The sequence below is a fragment of the Electrona antarctica genome (assembly GCF_951216825.1).
Source record: "Electrona antarctica genome assembly, chromosome: 4".
NCBI classification, from domain to species: domain Eukaryota; kingdom Metazoa; phylum Chordata; class Actinopteri; order Myctophiformes; family Myctophidae; genus Electrona; species Electrona antarctica.
Window position 1 is genome coordinate 34,503,589 of NC_136809.1, and position 20,564 is coordinate 34,524,152.

Sequence of the window (20,564 nt, forward strand, 5' to 3'; positions counted from 1 at the left end):
TCCTTCTCCCCTGCGGTGACGAACTGAGTGTAGAGAAGAAAAACTAAACGGAAAAACAAATCAGTCCGTCAGATTTTTTCTCCTCACAACCTCACTTTTCTTTTATCCTATCTAGAACAGGGAAGGTGTCATAGGACAGCTCTATACAGTGTTCTCATTGGACACGCTCTCCTTCAAGTATTTCCTTGTCGTCAGACATCAGAACAAGGTTGGTCGACCTGCAAACTACAGCCCATCCACATTCTTACGCAATCAAACTACAAAAATCATTGTTCCCTTAAAACAATTAAAAGGTGTTGTAAGTGATATTCTTTGTTAAAATAAGTGTTAAGTAGCTCTATATTTCGATAGTAATCATTAGTGTTAATTAAGTAACAGGGCTGTCTCTCCAGCCCTTTAGTAAACATAAAATGCATTTTCAGGTCAGGAATCAGGATACCATTTTCAATCAGGAAACAAATAAATGAGCGGACCAAAAAATGGACTGAAAGGCAAGCTGATAAATGGTCTTTGTGGGGTTTTCTCTCCCGATTGGATGAAATTAGGTGTTCCACGTGAAAATGTATGTTCTGTTTACTTAAGAGGTTCTCAAAGTGGGATCCGACGACCCCCAGGGGTGCTTGGGAGGTACCAGGGGGTCCCCTGGAAAATTAGTTAATCATTTTAACCATACAGTATTTTATACTTTGGCTATTCAAAAATAGCAGATATACAAGTTCATAGTGTGACACTTTGTGCCAAGCTTGTACTGTAGATCTGCTATTTTTGAAAAATCGTGAAAATGTGTGCAAATCTTTGAATATAAATATTTTTAAAGCAAACATTTTTTTAACTCATCTTTGCTTCTGGGGGTCCCTGGCACAAAGTACTCCTTGACATAAAAAAGGTTTGAGAACCACTGCTCTACAGCCTACTAGAAGAATATAGAGATTTAACTTACTTGTTTGCAAAAAATGGCATGTACAGCACCTTTAATCACAGTGACAAGCAATATGTCTGCCACTGTATCAGTTCAGTCACCTACACCCTATAGGCTACTTCATTTCATTGTATGTCAAATAGCGAAAACAGCAGCACTGTGGGCTTGTATCTATTTTTGTCTATCATGACATGACCGGGATAGGGTTCATGGGGTCAAAGATTCAAATAAAAATACAAAACAAACAACAACCCTACAGCAGCAATATCACCCCCCCCCCCCCCCCCCCCCCCCCCCACACACACACACACACACACACACACACACACACACACACACACACACACACACACACACACACACACACAATTTACATACAAAACATACATCCTGGCAAAAACTATACCAAAATGGTACAAAAACAATGCACTTTAATGTACAAAACATTTTTTCGCCGGGCACAAAAATGCCCATTACTATTGTTAAAAATTAACTATTCTTTGAAGAACACTTTTGGCATTTGAACCAAACATACATGAAATAATATTTTTTATTAACAAAAACAAAAAAACAAGGACGTGATGAGCTTACAAAGCCGACATCCCTTCAAATCTAAACGAGTATAAATAAAACAAAAAGGAATGGTATCTTTAAGGCTCTTGAGTATTAAGTTAATGAATCAAATATACAGTTATTAATACGAAAACGAAACAAAATATTTACACGTTTATACAACCACATTCTACATCGAAAATGTAAATTCTTCATGTCGGCAGAAACTGCTGACAGACACAGATAAAAAAAAGGAAAAATAAATAATATGATTTGTTTTCTTTGTGGTTCACTTTCGACGCAGAGCTTCCGGGGCGCTCCGACAGGTGCGTCCGTACTCCGTACAGTTCTCACAAATCCTCGTTCAACTCTCTCTGCAAAGCATCATGGGTGTGCGGCAACCACGGTATCCAATAGTGTCTGCCAGCTGGTCAAACAAACTAAGAAAAGAAGAAAATACTTTTTCGACTCGGAAAGGACACGAGAGTTTCCCCCCCGTTAGGGGGTGTCTCCCTCCGTTGTTGTCCGCTTCCCTCCGTTGTTGTCTCCATTGTTTGTAAGGCTTAAACCCTGATAGGAGTCCCTCAGGGCACTATACTGGGCTCTCTCTTATTTTTTGCTTTACATTAAATAATATTCACCGTAAACCTCAGATCGAGCTTGTAGATCGCGTTTTTCGCCATCCCCCAGAATAGGTAGACTCCAGCGTTCATGCGATTGGGGGAGTGGGGGGGGGTTGAGCACATTTTTACTTCCTGGTCGGCTAAACAATGTATTCCATGCGGCTTAGGCCCTGCGCTGACTCCGCCTCTCTGTTGTTCTGTTTGTTTGTCCAGTCGCTGTGTTTTCCCGTCAGTTCGTCCCTCTCCACCAGCATGTACGCCGGCGGCGCTTTCGCGAAACGCGACGTCTTCATCCTGCCGTCGGCGGCCTCGTCTTCGCCGCACATACCGCCCGCCTCCAGCGCACCGTTGGTCCTTATCTTGCCGTTGATGGCATTCTTGTCGTCATAGCGATGGTGGAGGAGGGGGGGGTGGTGGCGGTACTGGTGGGTGTCGTCTTTGCCCTGCAGGAGCGAAGATTTTATAGAATAGTTAAGTACTACAAATATAAACGAGGCTTTACAACAACGTTCGATAACTAACCAAACTTCTACGGTGTGCTTACAAAACGAACTCAAACTTGCTAAAATGATAGATAAAGTGTGTCCTTAATGAACACCCCCCCTGCTTGATCATACTGCAGCGTCACACAAAAATAGCAGATCTGCAAGCTCAAAACGTTGAGCTTGTACATCTGCTATTTTGCTATTTTTTTATGTAAACTGATATAACGAAATTCGAAGCCGAAAATAACCTTGTGTGGTAGGCCGTTGGAGGCAGGGTTCTTCTCGATGTGGTTCTTGATCTGGTTCAGGTGTTCTCTGGCGTTGTTCACGGTGTTGTTGTCCTCCGTCATGGGCACAGGGCTGACTGTGCTCTGAGCACTGACACCGGCGTGCGCGCTCTGCTTCCTCCGCCTCCGCACGCACCATAGCAACACTACGGCAACCGCCAGCGCCCACACTACAATCACCATGGAGACCAGCAGCGGCACCAGGTAGTCTGCAGAGACAGCAAGGAAACAAACAAACTAGTTTAAAAGGTGCAGTACATGACATTTTGTTTGCTAAAATACGTGTTAAATAGTTACATATTCTGTATTATGTGTTTGTTCAGTAACAGGGGTCGATTTCCCTGTCTCTTTAGTAAAGAGAAAATACAGTTCCATGTCAGGATACACATTTTATCCAATCAGGAGAGAGAACTCATACAGGATACAGAATAAGTAGCTGTAGTTTATTTATTTCTGTCATGATTTTAACATAACAGTTAAACAAACAGTACAGTTCTGGAGATATGCAGGGGACATCCTTAATTTATCCTACTATAAATGAAAGAATTTCTGTCAGTGTGTCTGATCTGCATTTTTCTCCCTCAACAGGTTGAGCAATTGATGTGAACTTTCACACAGACATTGACCCTTAGCATATGAAGATTTTTGTTTGTTCTTGTTAGTAACAGCGGTCTCCTTGTCTCTCTAGCTCTTTAATGAACAGAAACTACATTTTCACCTACTGTAGGGCGGCACAATTTCAGACATTCAGGAGAGAGTACCCATTTATCAGCTTAATTCTTATGGCGTTATAGTTCCATTTCACTTGTTTAATCTGTATCTTATCTGAGTTCTTTATCCCGATTGGAAAAAAATCGTGACCTGAAAAAGCATTTCTTCTTCTTCTTCTTACCGTTGGGGTTTTGGGTTTGTCGCCTCTGGACTCGGACCTCAGCGATGGCGTTGATGATGGTACTGTTGGTGTTCCTCCTGCTGACCAGATCAATGAGCTTCTCACTGATCTCCTTCACCAGGGCCTTGCCTCGCCTCTGCTCTTCTGTCCACTGAAATAACACCAACAATAACAATAGTTCTGTTATCGTTGCAGAAAGCTCCATCTCCAACTCCATATTGTAACTGTTTGTGTTTTTTAATAAATGAATGCCTACTTGATCATACGAAAGCATCATACAAAAGTACCAAAAACAGCACATCCACAAGCTCGAAGGAGCTTTGAGCTTGTCGATCGTTAAAATCTTTACATTTCGGCATTATGTTTCTGCTCTGTGAGAGACTGAGCAGCTAATCTGATCTCTGGCACTGCTGGGGACCGGTCAGTGAGAGAAATGTGCACATCCTCCCAGTAGGCTCAGAATTTAATCAGATTTGGGATCTTAATGTGATGTTTTTTTATAAAAGTCAATGTCTAAATGGTACATTCACAAGCGTTTCAGTGCTGATTTTTAGACCACGTTACATAGTCAAGTGCATCAGATTCACATGGACATTTCAAATAAATAAATCCATTAAGACAACTAACATATGACAGCAGACAGCTTCATTAATTAAGCCAACAATGCATTAAGCATTTGGACTAAGACTAAATATATTGAGGCGTTGTGAGCTTGTAGATCTGCTATTTTCAGCACGCAATCAAGTCATTACAACAATGCCACCAATGACAACATAAACTGTAGATTTAGTTGACTAAAATCTTATAGTATTTAGTTAACTATTACTACTACTATAACTAGACTTCTCTATCATGCATTAAGAAAACAAGTTTTTCAACAACGTGTAGCAGAATGCAGCAGGACATACGATGGTGACGTGGATCTGGTTGGTGGCGGTGAGGGACAGCTGGCAGGACATGGAGACAGACAGCTCAGAGGACATGTTCCTCATGAGGGACAGCTTCCTCAGCTCCCCACACACCTGTTCCACGGTCACACCCTGAAAACAACAACACAACATATTAACACTATTTGGGTGTTTCACAAAGTGGGTGCCATGACGCCAGTCCAGGGGCTTCTGCAGAATACTTCATATTAATAATAATATTAGGAATTCAACAATATCACTTCAGTAGTTAAACCACTTAACACTTCCAGTGCGCCGGAATCTTTCAAAAATAAAGGCGCTAGAGAGCCCAGCAGATGAGGCAGATTTTACTCTGAAAAGCCCCGCCTTCCATTACCCCCCAAAACCAGGCGGCATAATCTTCTGTTACTACCTTGCGCTGTCACATTGGAACTCTCTCTAGAAGCGTTTATATTCCAAACGAGATGCTTGGTTAATTATATTATAATAATTGGTCCTCACTAATGCTCATTATATTATGGCACCCATCTGAAGTGAGTGGTGCAACAGCGCCCCCTGTTGGTAACCTTAACATACATAGGGACCCAGGGACACAGCCAGGGACGGACATTGTTGTTCCTTGGAGTGGCTGCACCACTCAAAAAAAGTTCAACTTTGATGACACTGGTAGGCGAGTGTCTCCTCTGAGACACAGACCAAGTAGGGAAAAAAATCAGTCATGTCTGAAGTGAGTGGTGCAACAGCGCCCCCTGTTGGTATCCTAAACATACAGACATAGGGACGGACGGACATTGCTAGTTCTAGGAGTGGTTGCACCACAAAAAAAATCAGCATTATCAGCATTATCATCGTGAGGACCAATTACATGAAGATGGATAAAGTCACCGTGTAAGTAAATGTACTTCAAACAGACCTCCTTGTGGACGTCACACTGACCTGGGTCACACTGACCTGGGTCACACTGACCTGTTGGGCCACACTGACCTGGGTCAAGGTGTCCTTGTTGAAGGTGAAGGTGACGTTGGTGCAGGGGGTCTCTGGGTGACACGGGTGCGTGCGGAGGAGGGGGGGTGGCGGTAGATGGTGTGTGCACTCTCCCTGGCTCACGCACGGTTTGGTGAAGCAGCGGTCGTCCCGCACGGCCACGCACCTCTGTCCCGCCGGGCACTCTGTCCCCCCTTTAGAGGCCAGGGTACAGCTTCTGGGACCGCACCGCATCTGCACACACGCACAAGCACAGGATGTGGACAAAGCATGGTTAGACTATAGCAATTCGTTGTTATTTTAACTATGAAATCATAAAACTCTTGTCAACAAATTTGTGAAGTGAAAATGCTTCTTGAACCTTCAAAGAAACTAGGATACCAAGTAAACGTCAAACTTAGCATCTCCAGTAACCTAATGTATCTCCATAGTAAAAAAATAAAATGTTCAAAAAGTGGGTTGTCACTGTTGAGCTCTATATCGGCCCATCAATAAGTCGTTACTCAATGGGAATTGAACCTAACACCTTGCTCTAACACCAACAGCACTATCATCATGCATATGCATGGCACTAAATGAGACTGGTGGTAACCACTGGTATAACATTGTTTCATGGGTACATTTCCCAAGTGTAATACCTTGGTACAGGTGACTCCTGCGTTGGCACACTGGCAGGTGTTACAGTCTTCGTTCCATTTGGTTCCATCTGTCGCCAGCAGTCCATCCACCACACACGGCCTCCCTGTTGCTGGAACCAACAAAGCACAATGTCAGCCATTTCCAGCCAACACACCTTCACCTCAATCTGCAGCTAACACAGTGGCTCTCATCCTTTTCAGGCCGCCCGCAACCCCCAAAAATAATCATATTAAGATCTGAGATCTAAGATCTGTGCGTGCGTGCGTGCGTGCGTGCGCGCGCGCGTGCGTGCGTGCTTGCGTGCGTGGGTGTGCGTTCCGTACCTTCCAGACAGCGATGTCCAGTCCTCCCAACGGCACACAGGCAGCGGTAGCCATTGATTTCATCCACACAGGTGGAGCCCACGGCACACGGTGACGACTGGCACTCGTTGATGTCTGACAAGACAAAGGACACAAAAACCAAAGCACAATGTCACTTTAAAACCTAAGACCTTATTATGATTATTATAAGTATTACAATATAGGCCTTTAGCAGACACTCTTTATCCAGAGAGCAACATATAATACAGTAAGCAAGGTAAACACATACATCAACTGCAGAGAGTAATGCCTCAGTAAACTAGGATACCATAGTTAAACAATGAACCTAGCATGTTTAAATATAAATTACATTTTAACATTGTGCTCAAGAAAAACAAGCCCAAGTAACAAAAACATGAAAGCAAAGATGACCAAGATATGTCAGTTGCTAGCATGTAGCATCATTATCGTCGTCATCATTATTGATTGAGGGGCCTACAGCTTTTGTCCCCACACGTCTCAATATTTGCCATTGACAATGAAATGTCCGCCAAATATGACGTAGATTTAACCAACCAATCACATAAGGATCAGATGATAAAGAGCGCCTCCCACTTCACACAGGTGTGATTTGTATTATTATTATTATTATAATTATTATTACTAGAACAATGAAAAACAGGAATGGCTAGGGTTCATGGCCATATATAGCGTGTCTTGAGTGTAGAGGTTTGATGATGTCAGATTGACATATGGAGCGTGTCACGAGGCGTGATGTCACGAGGCGTGGACTGACAACCATATATGGAGATCTAACGGTCTCCATGATCTCACGTGATGTCATGAGGCATGTATATATGGAGGTGTGATGTCACAAGGCGTGACCATATGGAGGCGTGATGTCACGAAGCGTGACCATATATGGAGGCGTGATGTCACGAAGCATGACCATATATGGAGGCGTGGGTAGTAAATGTGACCTACGGTTGCAACAAGCACCGATGTGTGGACACTGGACAGTAACAACGTATATTTACTTTACTTGAGTACTCTACTTAAGTACACTTTTTACTTGCTACTTTTTACTACTGCAATGTATGAGCTTGTAGATTGGCTATATTTACGTTTGAAAATTGTTAGCATTTTTGGGGGAAATGTCTACATTTCAACACAGCAATGCATTGATATTAAAAACACAATGTACTTTCTCTTTGGATTGATGAATACCCAAGTATTCTTTTTTTAAATACAAAAGCAATTAACATTCTGAGCAACTTGTACTTGGTAGTTTAGTAAATATTGGACCAGGAGTATATATACATTGACTCAGGCACCATTGTCGTTTCTATAATAGCAGAAGTAGCAGATCGACAAGCTCAAAACGGGGTGCGAACAAGCTTGCAGATCTGCTACTTTTGATGGGTTAATTTGCAAAAAAACACAAAAAGTTGGAGGTAAGAGGTTTCTACCCGACAACAATGATGTTCATGGTGTATCATCTCGTCTATCAATCCTCCATAAATCACTCTGTCAGTGACAGTCACTGTGAGTGACACCCCCACTCTCACAGATTGGTGATTTCATCCCCCCATTTTTGACCACCCGTTTTCTTTTCTTTTTCCAGTTGGACGTCAGCAACAACTCTGTTTCCCCTACAGTTGGGTGCCACCGATATTGTCCCTTATCATTTGACCCATTTAGGCCTGACCTCAAAATTTAAAAAAAATCCTTCTAAATCCTCCAGTTTTCTGAAATAAATATTTTCACGATTTTTCAAAAATAGCAGACCTACAAGCTCGTAGCGCGCCACTCGGTGGCGCGCTATGAGCTTGTAGATCTGCTATTTTTCAATAGCTAAATTATAACATAATGTTTAAAACACCAAAAGGGGTTCCCGCCCAAAATGGGTTAACTGTCCTTTTGCGCAGATCACGCAAACCTCAGCAAAAAGAAAAGGACAATATCGATGTCCTCCAACTGTATATGAAAGCGTATTGGCCCATTTAAGATTGATTGAATCGAGAATTGAGTACTGTGCCATTTTTGCCTAGCCAAAAAATGCCTACGTGGGAATTTTGGCCGGGATATAGGCTAAAATAGAACAAAATAAATAAATAAAAAAACTAATTCGGCGCGCGGACTCCCCACACTCATCCCCCCCACCTTCAGATACCCTGTGACACCGCTGCACTCTGTCTTCGGTGACAGAGAGAAGGGATGAGAGCAGTATAGTCTTGACATTCAATCAGTCTCTGTTATCAAGATGGCAACAAGGCCAGTTCTGTCAAACTGGGTCACCATGTTCTGGCCAGAAGAACATTTTCTTGCACGCACGCACACAGCAGCTAACAGATAGACAGCTGTCCAACTGCTGGACGGCAGGGAGGAGATCTGTTTCACACACACACACACACACACACACACACACACACACACACACACAGACACACACACACACACACACACACACACACACACACACACACACACACACACACACACACACACACACACACACACACACACACACACACACACGATCAGACCGCTTGAAATTACAAGACGGCGGGAGTTTTGGCTCGGTCCAACGCAAAACTGTGCATGGGGTTGAACTCACAGCAGATTTTATTTCACAATGTATGCCAATGTTTCTCAACATACGGTACGTGACACACTAGACTCATGCGTCTGTAAATCATTTATTGTACAACTACAAATGGAACCATTTGTTTTTTCTTCTTTGTGCCCCCAATCTACACCGATAAATCCTCAGTGTAACTCTGAGAGTATACAAATGGATCCAAATGAACCAGTGATTTATGTATCAGTGAGATTCGAACCCGAGACTCCCCTGTGAGCGCCACATTTTATTTTATTTTAGTCAAATACATACTGTACCGGTATTTAAATGGAATGGTTATTGTGAAAAAATATACCAGTGAGATGATATCAACAATAAAATTACATATACTGTATTTTTTAAAGGACACCTATTATGCTTGGCTTGCCTTATTTCCAATCATATACTGTAGCTACAGCAGATCTACAAGCTCGCAATGCAATGGCCGAATGTTTCGGCCCAAAATATAAAAAAACTAAAAGGAATGCTTGGGAAGTCAGTGGAAGTCAGATGGGGCAAAAACCTTGCCCAAATATAGACTCATACGTCATAGACATGATGTCATCCCAAATCAAATATAAGCCACATTATTAGATAAATACATGGTTAAATGGTGCATATACATCCAAGGTGCTTAACACATCTTGTGCATTACATTAACCCATTCACACACACATTCATACACCGATGGCGGAGGAAACCATGCAAGGCAACAACCTGCTCATCGGGAGCTATTAGGGTTTTAGAGTCTTTCTCAAAAACACTTCGGCACAAACCTTCCGGTTCCCAACCAGCAACTGTACCCCTGAGCCACTGCCGATAACGGAGAAGGTGTGCAATTATTATTAGATCCTGCCCTTTTCTCCTTTTGTGGGTTCGGGTAGAGAGCACGCACACACGCACGCACGCACGCACGCACGCACGCACGCACGCACGCACGCACGCACGCACGCACGCACGCACGCACGCACGCACGCACGCACGTACGTACGTACGTTCAGTGTGATCAGCTTAAGCTGATCCCATCATTTACAGATCTTCTCCTGTGGTCCAGCAATCCCCCACACTCTGTCCTGACTTAACCAACTGAACCCTTACTGCATCCCAGGGCTTAGAGAGCGAGACAGACAGACAGACAGACAGACAGACAGACAGACAGACAGACAGACAGACAGACAGACAGACAGACAGACAGACAGACAGACAGACAGACAGACAGACAGACAGACAGACAGACAGACAGACAGACAGACAGACAGAGACAGAGACAGACACAGACAGACACAGACAGACAGACTCATATCGTGATCTATCAATCATGCATGGAGAGAGAGACAGAGAGAGAGAGAGAGTTTAAGGTACTCACTGATTCTGCAGTCTGGTCCAGTGAACCCGGGTGCACACTCACATCTGTACCAGTTATCCCCGTCCACACACGTCCCACTGTTGTAGCTACGCGCACACGCACACACACGCACACGCACACACACACACACACACACACACACACACACAGAGAGAGTTCAGAGACTATAGTGCATGATGTATGTACAATATAAAGTTGCTACAAATCAAGTTTACACACCGTCTCCGAAACCATTCATTAAAGATTTTGGATTAGGTTTATATTCCTGCATTTTTTATGTTTGTTTTTAGTTCAATGTTTGTTTTAAAAACGCCATTGACATTTGACAATGAAGAGAAATGAATGTTTGATTTTAGCGTTTTAAAAACGCCATTGGCAATGCAGGGAAAATATACGTCATCTTGTCATGCCATTAACAATAAAGAGAATCTAATGTTTGTTTTGTCACCGTTTATTTTACATCACCATTACATCACCTAATCAACATGAGTTAGACTTTAATATATTAGCGCCCCTCACACGGGTGTGATTTCTTTCTTATGCATCAGACAAGGTTTCTGTGCATAATTGTTGTTCACTCACCATGGGTGGGGGCTGCAGTCATTGGTATCTGAGAAAATAGTAAAAAAGAAAAAAAAAAGTTTAGTAGTAGAAGTACATAGCAGTAATAGCAGTAGCAGCAGCAGCAACAACATTTATGCCTACTGTCTTTGGTAACCAATCATATCAACTGCCCCATATAAAAAAACACCCTAAAGACTATGTATTGGCTCTGTAAATGCTTTTTTTTTTACTCTTTAATGAATTCCACCCAGGAAGGGCGGACAGCTGTGAGATTGTCTCACTGAGGCCCCTTTTCCACTAAAAGAACTTTGGTTCTAGAACTGGTTCCGTTCTAGATTCTTGGAACCTTGGTGCTTTCACAGAACCTGCTGCAAACCGGCCTGTGTTTCCACCAGTTTTAAGCACCAGTTTTAGGCCCTTGTCTGTGGAGCAAGAGTCCCTAATTGCACCAGGCTCGATTCTAGTTCAAATTCAATCGACAATGGCAGATACGGTTTCCCTTTTCTTTTTTTAATGACAATTCACTTGCTTCGCATCTGCATCTTTCAACTTGTAGAATAGTGACTGTGCATTTGGTTCCCAGTTAAGGCCAGGGAGTATTTTTCGGTTCCAGTTACGAACCAATTCATTTTCAGTGGAAACACAAAGAACTGCTTCAAAATTACGCGGGAGAAAATAACCGAACCGGTTCAACTCCAGTGAAAAAGTGGTCTACACACTGACTAATGTGTCTATAATAGTACTGTAGTGCTCTCTGTGGGTAATGTGGGTCTGTACATTAGCAGTAGGCCTAGTATTAATTAGTACTCACTGTATGTACATGTAGGTCCTTCCCAGCCGTCTTTGCACACACAGGTGAATGAGTCTCCGCTAACGATGCAGGTTCCTCCGTTTTCACATGGACTGGGCAGACATGTGCTGTTCACGCCTACAAACACACGGAGCATGTTACACAGGCCAGTGCACACATGCAGATTGCTTTGATTCATCACGTTGTGCCTTGTAAACGTTGGGCATTGTAAACAGACAAGGGGTATTGTTTCGGCTGCCACTGTCTGTGCATCTATATCGGGGCTGTTTAAATGACCGACGCTATTCTCTGGTCGCCATTCCAGCTCAGTGTCCTTGTGGTTAAGAGTGTCCGCCAAAGGACTGGGAGGTCGGGGTTCGAACCCCGGTCGGGTAATACCATGGGACTCAGAGCCTCCCTGCTTGGCACTCACCATCATGGGTTCGATTGGGGGTAAGTCCCTGTGACATACTAGCGCCATGTCCAGGGGGTACTTGTACATCAAGCTGCCTCACGCTACAGAAACAGGAGATAGGCTCCTGCTCTATGGGCCTCGGCAAGGCTTACTTACTTACATTCCCGGTTTAGTACCGTTAGCAACATAATGTTGCTTGACTAGAGGCTAATGTGGCTACATTAACCCCCATCCTGTAACCTCTTATCTCCATATTGTTACTTGTGTTTTCTCGTAAATGAATGTCCTACTACAGCTTCTCACAAAAGTAGCAGATCTGCAAGCCCTTGGACTATAAATCTACCAACAACTCCAGTAATGTATCCTGGACGTCAAGGCTTACTATCCACGGGAGAAGCAGAGCTGAAATGGAGGTAAGGGAGCGCTCGTCATTGTCACTTTGAACAGTGAGTGTGTTTAATTTGCCTAACACCAACCTTCTTCTTCACTCATCCTTCTACTGATACAAATACAGCATTTGTGTTCAGCTGAATTGTGGTGGGAATGAACAGTATTTGCCGGTATTTTGGCACATGCCTAGTAAGTAGTACTGACCTATGTTACAGGAGGGTCCGTCCCAGCCAGCTGAACACACGCATTTGAAGGAGTCTCCTTCATCATAACAGGTTCCTCCATTGTTACACGTAGACTCATCACACTGACTCTCTCCTGAAAAGAACACACACGTTCAGTTAACAGCATGTGCACGCACGCACACACACACACACACACACACACACACACACACACACACACACACACACACACACACACACACACACACACACACACACACACACACACACACACACACAGTCCAAAAGCCCAGTCTGAGGATGACACTTTGATTCAAACCAGTCACTGCAAAGCTGACGTCACTAATTGTAAGGTGTGTTAATTACCTGACGTCACTAATTATCTTATGTCACCAATTACCTCATGTCACAACTTAACACACCTTAAAACCAGAGGTTGAAACTGATCATTTAAAAGTAAAGTTTCCTCACAGACTTCATCAAGAGAGAGCAAGAGAGACAGAGCGTGTTCTGTCCATACATTTTCATATTTCTCTTCCTTCATAAAACACACGACGATGGGTCACAACAATCGCCAAATGCTGATGAATGGGCAGACCACCTCTGCAACCCGACAGAAACAAGGAGGCACCGATGAAGATCTTTTCAGTTGCCAACTTACCAAGACTTTAATTCAACCACATGAAGTAACGCAGCCACGAGAAGTAACTCAACCACGAAAAGTACCTCAACCACAAAAGGTAACTCGACCACAAAAGTTAGCACGAGAATTAACTCAACCACGAAAAGTAAGTCAACCACGAGAAGAAGTAAGTAAACCACGAGAATTAACTCAACCAGGAGAATTAACTCAACCTGAACTAACTCAACCAGAAGTAACTCAACCAGAACTAACTCAACCAGGAGAACTAACTCAACCAGAAGTAACTCAACCAGAAGTAACTCAACCAGGAGAACTAACTCAACCAGAAGTAACTCAACCAGGAGAACTAACTCAACCAGAAGTAACTCAACCAGCAGGAGAAGTAACTCGAGCAGGAGATGCAAAGACATGCCAGATGACTCACGCAGGTAAGAGACCCCACATCTGTGAACACTGTGGCAAGAGTTTCACATATTCTAGTTTCCTGAAGATACACCAGCGTATCCACACTGGAGAAAAACCTTTCCACTGTAAACACTGTGAAAAGAGCTTCAGCGGGTCTAGTAGTCTGAAAAGACACCGGCTTAATGTCCACACTGCATTAAAACCTTTCAATGAATTAGGTGGCGGGGAAAAACATCCGTGTATCCAGACGGGAGAAAGAACATTCCTCTGTAAACAGACTGAGAAGAGTTTGAACGAATTATGTGGTCTGAAAAAAACCCCGTGTCTCCACACAGGGGAAAGGTCTCTCCACACAGGGGAAAGGTCTTTCCACTGTGAACGGTGTGAGAAGAGTTTCAGTCAGGTTATTGACCTGAACTCACACAAGTGTGTCCGCACTAGAGACACACCTGTCCACTCCACACACTGTGACAAGAGGTTCAGTGACATAAGCAGTCTACAAAAATGCCCGCGTCTCCATGCCGGACGAAAACCATTCCACTGTAAAGACTGTGACAAAAGTTTCAACGAGTTAGGTAATCTGAACGAACACCAACTTCTCCACACGGTAGAGAGGCCTTACCGCTGTAAACAGTGTGACAAGAGTTTCAGTGACTTAGCTAGTGTGAAGGAACACCTGCGTGTCCACACCGGAGAAAGAGCTTTTCACTGTTCAATGTGCGATAAGAGCTTCAGTAAGGTAAGTCACCTGAACTCACACCAGCGGCTACACGCCGGAGAAGAACCTCTCCACAGCATACGGTCTGACAGGAGCTTCAGTAAGGTAAGTCACCTGAACTCGCACCAACGGCTACAGGTACACACCGAAACCTTCCACAGCCTACAGGCCGACAAGAGTTTCAGTCGTTTAGATAACTTGAAGAGAAAGAAACGTCTTCACAACAGAGTAAAACCCTTCCACTGTAAACGATGTGGCGAGAGTTTCAACAAGTTTTCAGCCCTGTTAATACATATGCACTGTAGACATGGGGCGGCTGTGGCTCAGGAGGTAGAGCAGGTCGTCCAATGATCCATGGGTCGGCGGTTCGAATCCCGGCTCCTCCTGTCTACATGTCGAAGTGTCATTGGGCAAGACACTGAACCCCAAATTGCTCCCGATGTGCTGGTTGGTACCTTGCATGGCTTCCGCTGCAATCGGTGTATGAATGTGTGTGAATGGGTGAATGTAATGCACAATCTATGTAAAGCGCCTTGGATAAAGGCGCTATATAAATGCACCATTTACCATTTAGACATGTGTCCAGAGAACGCTAGTATAGAATCCAGAATTATTTGCTCCGTTCAGTGGATTTTTTGAGTGGTGTAAACCACTCCTACAACTGGCTTTTTTGTGCAGAAAAAATGAGCATGGTTGCTATGTTCACCCTGTTGTAATGACGTAATGAAATCACACCCGGGTGAACAGGGTGAACATAGCAACCATGCTCATTTTTTCTGCACAAACAAAGCCAGGTAATGAAATCACACCCGGGTGTGATTTCATTACGTCAGACATGATTTCATTACGTCAGACAGACCTTACACCACTCAGTTCACACGGGTGTGATTTTTTTTCTTTCACTTCGCTTCTGCTGCTGGCCGTCTCCATAACAACTCCATAACAACTCTCTGTTCGAATTGAATTGTACATTGGAAGGATCTGGTCCCGCCCAGCCCACAGACCAATCAGAATCCTTGGAGCCTGGGTGTCCGTTATACACGTTTTCCCACTACAAATAGTGGTATTTTTAAGTGACTTCAGTGCATTCTGGCAGTGAAGTTCCCCTTTAATACATGTAGTAGCCAATGAACAAACTGAGAAATAAGACACTCATGTCATCTGACGCAGTGATTGGTCGGAATGACCATCCATGGTAAGTGAAGAAGGTACGGGTCTTACTTGAGTGACAGGTCTTTCCCTTCCAGTCGTTGTGGCATTCGCAGTAGAAGTCATTGAGCTGGTCGTGACATGTCGCGTGGTTCAGACACGGGTTCGAACTGCAGTCGTCAATGTCTGCAACAATGTCAACCACACGGTTAGAGACAGGAGAGGAGAGGAGAGGAGAGGAGAGGAGAGGAGAGGAGAGGAGAGGAGAGGAGAGGAGAGGAGAGGAGAGGAGAGGAGGAATGAAGAGAGGACAGGAGAGGAGAGGAGTCTTACTGTTGAGACAGTGGTGTCCGTCCCAGCCTTCAGCACAGATGCACTCATACTGACTGACTTTATCAATACATGTCCCTCCATTCTGACACGGAGCGCTGGCACAGTCATTTATATCTGAGAGAGAGAGAGAGAGAATTTAAAACTTTAAACTTTAAAACAAACATTGAACTAAAAACAAACATTAAAGCTGTATATAGCCCCTCAATAATAGAAAATAGTAAAATAAACAGAATACATGTTTAAAGAAATTAACTTTTCCGTTGCTCAACTCTCAAAGTGAGGGAAAAAGCATCAATCCAGTGAATTGACAGAAATTCACACAAATCACAATCTGCATATAGTTATACTGTCAACTTGGAATTTACGATTGGTGTCAACTTGTAATTTACATGTGGTGTTGCCAATGCCAAGCTGTTGGTTCTCAGCAAACACATACAGTACTCTCTTTCATCTCTCTTCACAACCACAGCAAGAGATGGCTCAGCAGTGTCACAGCACTGCCTCAGAACATTGTGCTCAATTAGTAAGTCAAAAATCACATCCGTGTGAAGTGAGGGGCGCTAATAAAGTCTAACTCATGTTGATTAGGTGATGTAATGGTGATGTAAAACAAACGGTGCCAACACAAACATTAAATTCTCTTTATTGTTAATGGGATTTAATGTTTGTGTTAGGGACAAGATGACGTAAATTTTCCCTTCATTGTCAATGGTGTTTATAAAACAAACATTGAACTAAAAACAAACATTAACACCGGGCAGCGTATGTACTATACTCAAGTATTCAAAAGTACAAATTACAAAGTACAATTTCAGAAATGTTCAGACACAGTGAAAATAGCAGAGCTTGGAGATTGGCTAGTTTCGGTGTTATTCTAAATAGGGCGTTAGTGGTTAAGTTTTATAGTAGTCCCTTCCTAGAAATGTAGTAGAGTCAAAAGTGCAATATTTAAAAGTAAAAGTAAAAGTAAAAGTCATCAGCTTGCAAAAATAAATGTAAGGTGCTGTAAAGTAACAATGTAATGCAGGGGTGCTGTGTATGAATAACGTTATTTACAAAGGTGCTATGAGCTAAGAAAAAAAAAGAAATGTGAGAATCACTGCGTTATATAGTGTGTGTGTGTGTGCGTGCGTGCGTGCGTGCGTGCGTGCATGCGTGCGTGCGTGCATGTGCTTACTCTCATGACAGTAGGTTCCGGTGAAGCCCTCCTGACACTCGCAGCTGAACTGCCCCCCTGCCAGGCTTCGACATCGCCCGTGGGGACCGCACGCGTTGGACGAGATCAGACGCACCCCACCTGCCGTGTTATTGGACGACACCGCCACTGTGCAGCTGTCAATCACTGGGAGAGATGGGAGGAAGGGAGCGGGGTATGGATATTAGCTTTGTGTGTGTGTGTGTGTGTGTGTGTGTGTGTGTGTGTGTGTGTGTGTGTGTGTGTGTGTGTGTGTGTGTGTGACTGTGTGTGCGTCCAAATGTGGGTCACTTTACTAAAATGTTGTCAACTCTCCTATTGTTTTTGTGTCAATAGGAGTGTCAATTGCGCAATATCATTCACGCGTGCACGTGCGCGCACACACACACACACGCATGCACACGCACATGCACACACACACACACACACACACAGTGATATAATCAAATAGTAACCTTTGCATGGTGTGGTGCGACAGTGGTCCTTCAGGTGAGAGCAGTTTTTGCCCTCGTAATCCTCGGAGCATTTACACACATAGTCGGAGGCCAGGTTGAAACAAGGGGCGCCGTTCTGGCACGGGTTCGACTGACAGTAATCTATGTCCAACTGAGAGACAGACAGACAGAGAGAGGGGGGGGGGGATTTAACAGAATTGTTAAAGGTAGGGTAAGTGATCTTTGGTTAAAAGGTAAAAGCTCTATATTGTGATATCAGGCTAATAATTGCTATTAGTGTTTGTTCAGTAACAGGGGTCTCCCCGTCACCACGACCACACCCACACACACCCACCCACACCCACACACCTGGCCTAATAAATATGAAAGTGCCGGTCCTTGAACTCTGAGTGTGTAAATGGAACCAATCACACACTCAGAGTTCCAGACCTGTAAGGGTCCATTTGGAACCCCCTGGCTGTCCCCAGACAAGACGTTAAGAACCCAATGGGTTTACACCAAGTTGGCGTGGCCTGAGCGAGCGCTCACCTGACAGCGGTTGCCGGAGAAACCGGGCGGGCACAGGCAGTGGAAGGCGTCGACGTCGTCGTGGCACCGGCCGCCGTTGAGGCAGGGCCCGCTGGCACACTCGTCCACCTCCGTCTCACACTGGTCACCCCCGTAGCCATGGCGACATGCACACCTGTAGCCATTCACCATGTCCTGCAGAGAGAGAGAGAGAGAGAGAGAGAGAGAGAGAGAGAGAGAGAGAGAGAGAGAGAGAGAGAGAGAGAGAGAGAGGTTACCACTGTTAACCTAGGCCCCATTCTGTTTTCACTCTACACTAAATATCTTGTTCACCACAAAATAGGGACGCTAGGGTAGCTGTTTTAACCCATTAAGATCTGAGGCCGATTCTACGAATGTCTTCTAAATCAGTTCTAAACAGTTTTCTGAAAAACGTATGGTGCTTATCTATCAACGGTGCTCAAAGGTTTTCATGTCAAGGACATCTCAACATTTGTTCCAGGGATCCCCAGGATTGAAGATTTCAGTTAAAAATGTCAAATTTGTAAGATAAACTGTATATATTAAATTTTAAAGATTTGTACAAATGTGCAATATTTTTCATGAATTGCAGATCTACAAGCTCATAGCGTGGTATGAAGTGACGCACTATGAGCTTGCATATCTGCTATTGTGGAATAGCCAAATTATGAAATAAAGGTTAAAGTTCTTAAAATCTCCAATTAAACAGATGCTTTTCCGGTTTTAATGGATTAAAGTAAGGCATGTGTGGTTCCACAGAGCGCACACACGCGCACGCACGCATGCACGCACGCACGCACGCACACACAGAGCGTTCTTTCGTACCTTACATGTCCCTCCGTTGTGACACTGACCATGACAGTCGTTGATATCTGTAGGGAAACGTAACAAAGTCAGCCCACGATCACATAAACAGCTCCTTACGTAATCTACAATGCGTGCTTATTTACTGTAATCAGATGGGCTGGTTTTCTTTTCGTTTGAATTACACAGTCAAAACAAACACTTTCCACAGCTATTCCCTTTTATAGTAAGTTATTTTTTGTCAGTGTTTCTGGTTTATTTCAGAAGAGGAGAGTGTAGAGAGACATGAAACCCAGGGCAGAGAGTGAGAGGAGAGACATGAAACCCAGGGCAGAGAGTGAGAGGAGAGACATGAAACCCAGGGCAGAGAGTGTAGAGAGACATGAAACCCAGGGCAGAGAGTGTAGAGAGACATGAAACCCAGGGCAGAGAGCGAGAGGAGAGACATGAAACCCAGGGCAGCGAGTGTAGAGAGACATGAAACCCAGGGCAGAGAGTGTAGAGAGACATGAAACCCAGGGCAGAGAGTGTAGAGAGACATGAAACCCAGGGCAGAGAGTGAGAGGAGAGACATGAAACCCAGGGCAGAGAGTGTAGAGAGACATGAAACCCAGGGCAGAGAGCGAGAGGAGAGACATGAAACCCAGGGCAGCGAGTGTAGAGAGACATGAAACCCAGGGCAGAGAGTGTAGAGAGACATGAAACCCAGGGCAGAGAGTGAGAGGAGAGACATGAAACCCAGGGCAGAGAGTGTAGAGAGACATGAAACCCAGGGCAGAGAGTGTAGAGAGACATGAAACCCAGGGCAGAGAGTGTAGAGAGACATGAAACCCAGGGCAGAGAGTGTAGAGAGACATGAAACCCAGGGCAGAGAGTGTAGAGACATGAAACCCAGGGCAGAGAGTGTAGAGAGACATGAAACCCAGGGCAGAGAGTGTAGAGAGACATGAAACCCAGGGCAGAGAGTGAGAGGAGAGACATGAAACCCAGGGCAGAGAGTGAGAGGAGACATGAAACCCAGGGCAGAGAGTGAGAGGAGAGACATGAAACCCAGGGCAGAGAGTGTAGAGAGACATGAAACCCAGGGCAGAGAGTGTAGAGAGACATGAAACCCAGGGCAGAGAGCGAAAGGAGAGACATGCGAGACAAGACCGGGAGTCGGATTTGAACCCAAAGTCCTCACGCGCACAAGGAGCACTTGTGCACTGACTGGCTGAGCCACCAAGCATCCCACAGGCACGCAAACCGCGCGCGTGCACACGGAGGCATGCTATTGGCACACACTCACTGGTGTCACAGTTCTGTCCCGTCCAACCAGGAAGGCACTCGCAGAAGTATCCTCCAATCAGATTTCGGCAGGAGACGGCGTTGATGCAGGGATCACCGTCACATTCGTTGGCGTCTGAAACCACC

The 20,564-nt window shown here is 44.4% G+C and overlaps 1 protein-coding gene across 2 annotated transcripts in view; it reads right to left on the reverse strand.

The window, feature by feature from the left end:
* Window positions 1-1,292: 1,292 nt before the first annotated feature.
* Window positions 1,293-20,564, reverse strand: part of LOC306921752 (protein jagged-1a-like) — a 41,494-nt gene continuing 22,222 nt past the window's right edge. The window contains exons 9-26 of one of the 2 annotated variants that reach the window (XM_079499037.1): window positions 20,440-20,553; window positions 19,173-19,219; window positions 18,348-18,521; window positions 17,820-17,970; window positions 17,347-17,511; window positions 16,170-16,283; window positions 15,909-16,022; window positions 12,941-13,054; window positions 11,953-12,069; window positions 11,160-11,187; window positions 10,578-10,663; window positions 6,613-6,726; window positions 6,289-6,392; window positions 5,651-5,884; window positions 4,667-4,798; window positions 3,759-3,909; window positions 2,828-3,075; window positions 1,293-2,537 (exon numbers count right to left, since the gene is read on the reverse strand). In XM_079499037.1, the coding sequence (XP_079355163.1) occupies window positions 2,235-2,537; window positions 2,828-3,075; window positions 3,759-3,909; window positions 4,667-4,798; window positions 5,651-5,884; window positions 6,289-6,392; window positions 6,613-6,726; window positions 10,578-10,663; window positions 11,160-11,187; window positions 11,953-12,069; window positions 12,941-13,054; window positions 15,909-16,022; window positions 16,170-16,283; window positions 17,347-17,511; window positions 17,820-17,970; window positions 18,348-18,521; window positions 19,173-19,219; window positions 20,440-20,553 (2,510 nt within the window). In that variant the 3' untranslated portion in view covers window positions 1,293-2,234. Of the gene's footprint in view, window positions 2,538-2,827; window positions 3,076-3,758; window positions 3,910-4,666; window positions 4,799-5,650; window positions 5,885-6,288; window positions 6,399-6,612; window positions 6,727-10,577; window positions 10,664-11,159; window positions 11,188-11,952; window positions 12,070-12,940; window positions 13,055-15,908; window positions 16,023-16,169; window positions 16,284-17,346; window positions 17,512-17,819; window positions 17,971-18,347; window positions 18,522-19,172; window positions 19,220-20,439; window positions 20,554-20,564 lie in introns of both variants that reach the window. The other variant, XM_079499036.1, reaches the window with a different exon arrangement.